Source organism: Lampetra planeri, chromosome 41 (genome assembly GCF_965212315.1).
Source record: "Lampetra planeri chromosome 41, kcLamPlan1.2.h2, whole genome shotgun sequence".
In the NCBI taxonomy this organism is placed as follows: Eukaryota; Metazoa; Chordata; class Hyperoartia; order Petromyzontiformes; family Petromyzontidae; genus Lampetra; species Lampetra planeri.
Genome location: NC_136147.1, coordinates 9,079,855 through 9,089,758, shown reverse-complemented (window position 1 = coordinate 9,089,758; position 9,904 = coordinate 9,079,855). Strand labels below are relative to the sequence as shown.

The 9,904-nt window shown below is 54.3% G+C and overlaps 1 protein-coding gene across 1 annotated transcript; it reads right to left on the bottom strand.

Annotated features, from left to right (window-relative positions):
• On the bottom strand, window positions 1–9,634 carry LOC144732179 (phosphatidate cytidylyltransferase 2-like). Its single transcript, XM_078613533.1, has 9 exons — window positions 9,477–9,634; window positions 8,023–8,081; window positions 6,150–6,232; window positions 4,814–4,901; window positions 3,920–3,988; window positions 2,756–2,920; window positions 2,014–2,133; window positions 1,480–1,583; window positions 1–1,213 (listed from the first exon to the last, which is right to left on the bottom strand). Exons 1-9 carry the CDS (start codon window positions 9,523–9,525, stop codon window positions 1,102–1,104), a joined length of 849 nt encoding a protein of 282 aa, XP_078469659.1. The 5' UTR covers window positions 9,526–9,634; the 3' UTR covers window positions 1–1,101.
• Window positions 9,635–9,904: the final 270 nt, after the last annotated feature.

Here is a 9,904-nt window from a genome sequence, read left to right as displayed (position 1 = left end):
ATGTGTTTCTTTTATTTAGGGCCCCTTTATAACATCATGCTACAGGCCCCACGCGAGCTTCATCCGGCACTGGCTGCACCTCCTCAGCTGCTGACCCCGAGCCGGGGACTTGAACTCGTGACTTCCGGATCACGAGTCAGCTGCTCTGACCACAGCGACGCGCGCGCACATTGTCGTGTCAACCCAGGCCACCGTCAACCCAGGCCCCCGTGAACCCAGGCCCCGAGGATGCTCGGGGCAGCTTCGAGAGAAACGTCGCGGATCTCACCGCTGAATGTGGCCGTGAGGCTCGTCCCCCGCACCTCGCCGCTGAGCGAGGTGAACAAACTATAGCAGAGCTGTCAGCCCACGCGGTTTACCCCGTATTCTTGCACAGGGAAATTGAGTCCATACGTCACACACAGCCGTTTCAACACGGGGAACATATTGTTTGTCTATTTGTTTGTGTTTCTCCCTTGTGATGGGACTTTGTAGGATGAACCTTGAGATTTATAAATGGCACGGGGTGACCAATACGGTCTGAATTGGTCTGTAATAAGGCAGGGGCACTGATAAGGGGTTGACAGGTTTGCTATCGTCGGCACGTCATGAAACGTCTGCACACCACGTGACAATTCATTTGCTTGGCCGTGTCGTGTGGTGGGGAGGTTCTTACGAGATAAATCTGGCCAGATCGCTTCGTGGCCTCACCCGAAAAATATCTTATTATGAATCAAACCATCTGGTGTGTTGTGAGACAAATTTTAAAAAAACATGACGGACTGCCGCCCTTGAGGTCATCGCCACTCCGGGTGACAAACGCGGACACCCAGGACAGGGCATCGCGCTCCCAGAAGGCAGCATCGCAACGCCAGTGGTTCCTCCTCACTCTTCATCTCGTTTCACCGACCAAAACTCAGAAATTTCTCGACGCTGCGAGAGAAGAAGGCCCAGAACCCCAGCTGAGACGGTGTCCTTGAGCGGGGAGGGGCCTGGGACGAGGGCTCGCCCCTGGTGCTCCTCCTTGGAATTTGGAGAAAGGAGGAGAGTTGTGGAGGTGGTGGTTGTGGTGCTTGTATGCAGTTGAGTTTATAGCCTCCTCAACCAGGAGCCACGTGGTGGTCAAATGAGACCCCTGCTGAGAAGCTGATCCTTGAGTTGGTTGAAAATCTGCAGTTGCTGCTCGGGCTTCAACGTCAGGAGTTGCTGAATAATCTTATTCACGTTTGGAGCCCTGCGGGGGAGAAGCAGAGGTGGCGACACACCATCAGCGTCGTTGTCACCAGAGGTTCAACCGTTCAAATCCAGCGGCCCCCCCGAAATCAACCCCCTTGCCGTACTCCCATCGCACCCTGGCAAGCCAGGAGGTGGGTGCCCTGGCCACCCACAGGTGGTAAGTGAGGGAGTCTCGACAGCCGGTGAGTGACCCCCACCCCGACCTCCGTCACTTTCCCGGGGGGCCCCCTCTGCTGGGTAGGGGAGGTGGTGCGGCGCCCTCACCGGATGAAGGTGCTGATGTAGACGTGCGTGAAGGTGCCCACCACGTACTGGCAGTCCAGGCGGTCCACGATGCCGCCGTGGCCCGGGATGCTGCTCGAGAAGTCCTGCAGGCCGCACCACGTGATCACTACGGTCACCACGGCAACCGCAACCACCACGGCCATTACCACGCACACATACACGCACGTGTATGTGTGCGTGCGTGTGCGTGACGCACACCAAGTGGGGAGCGGTGGTACATTGACTAGCGGTGCACTACAAAAGTCTGGCGACCCAAGTTCGATTCCTGGTCACGACCTATAACAGTGGTGAATATTTTAACTGGTTCTAGGCCTCCCCTAGGTCGACTCAGCCTTAAACGAGAACCTGGTGCGGTGTGTAAACATCGCCACTGGAGAGACGAAGCCGGCCGAGCGTGGTGCTGGCCACCCACCCCCTCGTGTGCCGTGTCGGCCTTCATAGGTGCTCTCTAACAGCACTTGCCCCAAGTCTGTTACAGGCTATACGGGGGATCTTTGTCTTTGCGTCGCACACCTTGATCTGGAAGGCGCGCTTGAAGCCGCTGGCAAAGAACCCCCCAAAGGGGCCGACGAGAGACGCGAAGGAGGAGAGGGCGAGAGCGTGCAGCTGGAACGGGTAGAGCCAGAGGCTCTCCTAGGGACACGCGGACATGGGGAGACAGTCAGTCACACGGAGACAAAACATTGACAAAGATCCCCCGGAAAGCCTTAACAGACTGTTGGGGCAAGTGCTGTTAACGAGCACAACCGATGAAGGCCGGCACGGCGCACGAGGGGGTGGGTGGCCAGCACCACGCTCGGCCGCCTTTGTCTCTTCAGTGGCGATGTTTACACACCGCACCAGGTACTCATTTGAGGCTGAGTCGATCTAGGGGAGGCTCAGGACCGGTGCAGACAATCGTCACCGGTGTTGGCCGTGAGCGGTCCCCGGGTTCGTAGAGCAGCGCGCTAACCGCGACACTACCCACAGCACACACAGATAGACACATACACAGGTAGACACACACACAGGTAGACACACACACAGGTAGACACACACACAGGTAGACACACACACATAGATAGACACACACACATAGACACACACACGTAGATAGACACACACACACACACAGATAGCCACACACACACACAGATAGACACACACACACAGGTAGACACACACACACACACAGATAGACACACAGATATATAAATACACAGACAAACACAAAGACCCCCCCTCCCGTCACCCCCCCCCCCCCGACGGTGCTCACGATGCCGGTGAGGTGTTGCAGCAGCGCCGGCGCGTGGTAGCGCGTGAGCCGGAACGTCTCCGAGGGCTCGCACTCCATGATGAACGCTGCCGCCCTCGCCGCCGTCCCGCCACTCGGCTCCACGGCGCACACGAAGTAGCGGTGCCCGCACAGCACGTGGGAGAGCTGCCCCCCACACACACAGAGACACACACACAGTGACACACACACAGTGACACACACACAGTGACACACACACACACAGTGACACACACACACACAGTGACACACACACACACAGTGACACACACACACAGTGACACACACACACAGTGACACACACACAGTGACACACACACACAGTGACACACACACACAGTGACACACACACAGACATACAGTGACACACACAGAGACACACAGAGACACACACACAGTGACACACACGCAGTGACACACAGTGACACACACACACACAGTGACACACACACACAGACACACACAGAGACACACACACACAGTGACACACACAGTGACACACACAGTGACACACACACAGTGACACACAGACAGTGACACACACACACAGTGACACACACAGAGACACACAGAGACATAGACAGTGACACACACACAGTGACACACACACACAGTGACACAGACACACAGTGACACAGACACACAGTGACACACACACAGTGATACACACACAGTGACCCACACACAGAAGGCCCCCCACCACCACCCCCGTGTAGCCCCCCACAGGCCAGTAGTGGCGAGTGCGCTCCGAGTGAGCGGCACACGCGAGGGGTCGGGTTTGGCCAGATCCACTCCCAGCCGCCTTTGTCTCTCCAGTGCTGGATGTTCACGCACCGCTCGAGGTACGGATTTTCAAGGCAGAATCGCCGCAAATGTTGAACCCAGAGGCGGCCGGGCGTGGAACTGGCCGCTGGGTTCAGAGTGCGGGGCGCTAACCGCTGCACCGCCGCTCTCCTTTGTCGTGCGGCAGGAACAGCGCACAGGCGCAGTGCGCTGTGCGCGAGCGCCTATTAAGGTCGTGGGTATTGTACGGGCAGAAGGAAGGAAGTGACAGCGAGGTGCGGTGACATCGGCGGACACGAGCCACAGTGGTTGGCCAGCAGCGGACAGAGACTGGGACACGCACGCGGCCGGCTGCTCTCTCACCAGGATTCCAAACACGAGTGTCGAGATGTAGCCGCCGACGAATCCTTCCCACGTCTTCTTGGGCGATACCTGGGGGACGCGTCCACTCCTCGTTAGCGACGGGCTTGCCGAGTTTCACCAACAGACTCAACTCCTCCACCTGGGAATCCCCGTGAGATGGGACACGGCGCGTGCGGGTGTCCAGGGTCCCAGGTGATGCGCGCACGCGCAGCCGACATGTGATGATGAAGGCGCGCAAGACAGTTACATCTCTGACTTGCAGAGCACGAGGTGTGTACACGGGGAACATCGCGCCCAGTCACGCACACGCATGAACGCGTGCACACACACACGTGAACACGCACGCACAGTGCCCGCTCGCTGCACTGGCTGTGATCGTGGTCAGACGGTTTTCGTTCATCTTGGTCACAAATTACCGGACACTGCCAAAAACCGTGCCGAAGTTTTTGCTTGTACCGAACCAATGATCCTGAAATTATTAATTCCCAGAAGGGCCGTGCATGTTGTATAACACGCAGTATGCTTTCGCGACCAATATTATCCACAATAAAGGTTGTTTTTTGGGTTAGATCGCGTGAATATAAATGTGCTCACGTGGTAACTAATTGGCAAGTTTTGTTCACGTGACGAACCTCACCGATTGGCTGTCGGGTGGTGGCGGGTTTATTTACGCAATCTAACCTCGAAAACACCTTTACAAGGGATGTGTAAATCAGACTGTGTAGTAAGTGGAGAGAAGGAGACGTCAAGGGGACGTAGAGGAGACGTGAAGGAAACGTGAAGGACACATGAAGGAGCCGAGTTGTCCGCTTGGCCAGGAACGAGCAGTCCCGTAATGAAGGCGACCGACGAGGGTGATCCGTCCCGTCGCCGTGGGGCTTCTGTGACCCTCACCTTGATGAGGGGCGTCCTCCCGAAGAAGAATCCGAAGATGTAGGCAGCGATGTCGTTACAGATCACCACACACATGGGGAACACGAACCTGGGGGCAAGTTGGCGGTCTCAGGCCGGTCACCAATGACTCGCATACAGACCCACGGACTTACATTGAGACCCACTAACTTACGCAGATATCCACTGACTTGCACAGAAACCCACTGACTTACAAAGAGACCCATTGACTTAGAGACCCACTAACTTACACAGATATCCATTGACTTACACAGATACCCACTAACTTACACAGAGACCCACTGACTCGCATGCAGACCCACTTACATACAGACCCACGGACTTACATAGAGACCTACTAACTTACACAGAGACCCAGGTACTTACACAGAAACCCACTGAATTACACAGATATCCACTGACTTACATAGAGACCCATTGACTTACACAGAGACCCACTGACTTACACAGACCCACTGACTTACACAGAGACCCATTGACTTAGAGACCCACTGAATTACACAAAGACCCACTAACTTACACAGAGCCCCACTGACTTACACAGAAACCCACTGAATTACACAGAAACACACTGACTTACACAGAGACCCATTGACTTACACAGAGACCTACTAACTTACTCAGAGACCCACTGACTTACACAAAGACCCACTAACTTACACAGAGACCCACAGCCTTATTCAAAGACACACTGAGTTACACAGAGACCCATGGACTTGCATAAAGACACTTAGGCTCACTTAGAGATGCATAGACACAACTTAGAGATGCATAGACACAACTTAGAGATGCATAGACACAACTTAGAGATGCATAGACACAACTTAGAGATGCATAGACACAACTTAGAGATGCATAGACACAACTTAGAGATGCATAGACACAACTTAGAGATGCATAGACACAACTTAGAGATGCACAGACTGAGTTGCGATTAAACTTGGTTCTCAGGAGAAGCGCAGTTGATGATCTCGGCCCAGCAGCCACCAATGACCGCACACAACAAAAACACCACATCGTACAACAACCACATGTGGCGCTCCACCTAATGTGGTTTCCCCTTTCACCTCTGAGAATTACAACTTCGGATCAGCTGCCACGCGACGGACACGAATCTCGGTGGCGGGGGGCAGGTGGGAGAGTGCCGCTCCCTGCTCTGGGGACCGGAGGCCACCGTTCACTCGCATTGATCATCGAGCAGAGTGGCTCTCAGTGCGGAGGGCAATTCCAAAGGGCCACACACGTGGAGCGCTGCGCAATGGGGAGAGACTGCGGGGCAGAGGGAGAGGCGTGAGTTCTGGGCTGCCCCGGTGCTCACCAGATCATGCCCTCGAAGAGGTTGTGAATGACGAGGTGAGACTGGGTCACGATGAGCAGGAGCGTGATGTGCGTCCAGCCAAACTGCACAAAAGAAACGACAAAGATCGCCCCGTGTGTGTCGTCTGTGACGGACTGCGGGGGCAAGTGCCGTTAGCGAGCACCCCCTATGAAGGCCGGCACGGCACACGAGAGGGGGTGGGTGGCCAACACCACGCCCGACCGCCTTTGTCTCCCCAGTGGCGATGTTTACACACCGCACCAGGTACTCATTTGATGTCGAGTCGACCTAGGAGAGGCCCAAGACCGGTTCAGATAATCGTCACCGGTGTTGGCCGTGAGCGGCAATCGAACTCGGGTGGCCGGGTTGGTAGGCGCGGCGCGTGAACCGCTACACCACCGCAGACACAAACAGCCAAAGCCACGCAGACAGGCAAGGTGCTGTGTGTCTCTAGGCAGGCAAGGTGCTGTGTGTCTCTAGGCAGGCAAGGTGCTGTGTGTCTCTAGGCAGGCAAGGTGCTGTGTGTCTCTAGGCAGGCAAGGTGCTGTGTGTCTCTAGGCAGGCAAGGTGCTGTGTGTCTCTAGGCCTGGGTGCTGCTTCGTCCACACACGCCAGACACAGACCGCAGAATTGAGTGAGTGAGCGAGAGTGTGACTGAGTGAGCGAGAGTGTGACTGAGTGAGCGAGAGTGTGACTGAGTGAGCGAGAGTGTGACTGAGTGAGCGAGAGTGTGACTGAGTGAGCGAGAGTGTGACTGAGTGAGCGAGAGTGTGACTGAGTGAGCGAGAGTGTGACTGAGTGAGCGAGAGTGTGACTGAGTGAGCGAGAGTGTGACTGAGTGAGCGAGAGTGTGACTGAGTGAGCGAGAGTGTGACTGAGTGAGCGAGAGTGTGACTGAGTGAGCGAGAGTGTGACTGAGTGAGCGAGAGTGTGACTGAGTGAGCGAGAGTGTGACTGAGTGAGCGAGAGTGTGACTGAGTGAGCGAGAGTGTGACTGAGTGAGCGAGAGTGTGACTGAGTGAGCGAGAGTGTGACTGAGTGAGCGAGAGTGTGACTGAGTGAGCGAGAGTGTGACTGAGTGAGCGAGAGTGTGACTGAGTGAGCGAGAGTGTGACTGAGTGAGCGAGAGTGTGACTGAGTGAGCGAGAGTGTGACTGAGTGAGCGAGAGTGTGACTGAGTGAGCGAGAGTGTGACTGAGTGAGCGAGAGTGTGACTGAGTGAGTGAGAGTGTGACTGAGTGAGTGAGAGTGTGACTGAGTGAGTGAGAGTGTGACTGAGTGAGTGAGAGTGTGACTGAGTGAGCGAGAGTGTGACTGAGTGAGCGAGAGTGTGACTGAGTGAGCGAGAGTGTGACTGAGTGAGCGAGAGTGTGACTGAGTGAGCGAGAGTGTGACTGAGTGAGCGAGAGTGTGACTGAGTGAGCGAGAGTGTGACTGAGTGAGCGAGAGTGTGACTGAGTGAGTGAGTGGGTTAGTGATTGAGTGCGAGTGGCTGCACGAGTAAGTGATTGACTGAGTGACTGAGTGACTGGATGAGTCAACGACTGTAAGTGACTGGATGAGTGAGTGACTGAGTGACTGGATGAGTGACTGGATGAGTGACTGGATGAGTGAGTGACTGAGTGACTGAGTAACTGGATGAGTGAGTGACTGGATGAGTGAGTGAATGAGTGACTGGATGAGTGACTTGATGAGTGACTGAGTGACTGGATGAGTGAGTGAGCGACTGGATGAGGGAGTGGATGAGTGAGTGAGTGACTGAGTGAGCGAGTGACTGGATGAGTGAGTGACTGAGTGACTGGATGAGTGACTGGATGAGTGACTAGATGAGTCGGTTACTAGATGAGTGAGTGAGCGACTGAGCGGAGCTCACCATGAAGAACTGCAATCTGGTGTAACGCTTCACCAGACTCAGCACAAACATGCACAGCCCTACACACAACAACAACAACAACAGCAGCTTGACACGTAGGCTTTCGAGAACAATATCATCCTTTCGCGACCTGTTAAAACTATTAAGAAATACCGTACATTGCGGGAGTAACTGATAAACTAGCCAGATGTTTGGAAAAACCAAACAGCCGAGTCAGATTTGGCACTGTACATAAAATGCAGAAATTAATGTCTGGTACAAAAGATGTAATGCCGATGCTATCAACAGAAGGTGTGTACCGGATTAACTGCACGTGTGGCAAATGTTATGTTGGGCAAAGAGGACGAACGATCAGCACGAGACGAAAAGAACATCAGAGAAATATAAAATTATCCCAAATGCAACCGTCAGCAGTTGTAGAACACGCGTGCCAACAAGGACACTCATGAAGTTCGGTGCAAAACTAGCTACTATTGGCCAAGACAATTTAGAGCATCTATCGAAATTAAAAAATATAATAATGTTAACCGTTCGGATAGCTACAGACTTAGTGCTGCTTGGAAGAAAATCATCAAATACTACATTGTTTAAATCCATGCCTATACAGGTCACCATACTGCCATAGGGATTACCGTTGAAATTTTACAGGTACGGCTAGTTTAGTACACACAATCTACAGGATGTACAATAACAATGGCCTTGCAGAATGTGCATGCATAACGTACGTTAATGACCATACAAATAACCCAAACGGCAATGGATGCCCATTGTCATTCATATGCATTCATTAACCCCTTCCCCCCCCCCCCCAACTTCACTCAAGAACAAATCTGGCTGTCGCCTGATGAAGCTCGTTGTAATTACTGGCGAAACGTCGTCCTCAGATTGTAAATGTTGTGGCTTGGCTCTCCAACATAACGGTTAATGCTGTATTAGTGACGAATTGGCCACGTTCTGTTTACGTGACAACCCTTACTAGTTGGCTGTGTCGGGTGGTGGCGGGTTTAACGATACATTCATATATTTACGCGATCCAACCCAAAAAACCTGTTCTGAACAACAACATCAATGTCTTTTGGGTAATAAATAACAACATTGCGTCATTGTGGAGGAGATAACGAACAGCATAACGCAGCCCAGCGGTAGCTCGTTCACCACTATTCTAGAGGCTCGCGGCTCGAATCCGGCTGGCCTCCCTGGATAATATTTCTGGTGAATTAACCGTAAAAATACTAGACGCCGCCTGCTTCACAGTGCACCGGCGACGTCATTCTAAACGCGTCGTAAAGTCCCTGCAGTGGGCAGCAGGTGAGGGCCAGCGGAGGCCGCGAGCCTCACAAGGGGAGAGACCCGGGACACGCAAAGACGTCCGCAAGCAGACGCCGGAGGAACCGCCCAACGCAGAGCTAAACGACACGGCGGACGAGACCGGCGGAGCGGAGCGGAGCGCGCACCTGCCAGGTAGAGCATGAATGAGATGAAGCGGTGGTAGCGCATGAGCATGCGCACCGTGCCGCCCAGGTTCAACTCCGTGGAGAAGTAGTCGACCACCGTCTCCCCGTAGCAGAAGTAGTTGGCGCACAGCAGGAAGTACCTGGGGCAGAGCGCGAGCGGTTACGGGGACGGCGCCGGCAACCCCCGCACCCGAGCTTCCTCCTCGGGCTCCCAACCCGTCCCCCACCTCCGCCTGCTCGCCGGGTGTTATGCGTCGCAGGGAGCAGCTGCCACCGGGGGTGCCCCTCGAATCGTGACGAGGCGATGCAAGTCGCTCGCCACGTGTGGGAGCGCTCCATCAAAATGAATGGCTCTCGTCGTTATTACTGTGACGACGACGACGACGACAACGATGACGACGACGATGACAACGATGACGACGATGACG

Bases quoted from the DNA above. Each gene is read 5' to 3' on its own strand.
- LOC144732179 (XM_078613533.1), bottom strand. From the start codon at position 9,525: ATGCTCATGCGCTACCACCGCTTCATCTCATTCATGCTCTACCTGGCA. The intron at 4,902-6,149 runs GTGAGCACCGGG...ACTTGCCCCCAG, and splicing joins CTCTTCGAGGGCATGATCTG to GTTCGTGTTCCCCATGTGTG. The intron at 3,989-4,813 runs GTGAGGGTCACA...CGCGTCCCCCAG, and splicing joins GGAGGACGCCCCTCATCAAG to GTATCGCCCAAGAAGACGTG.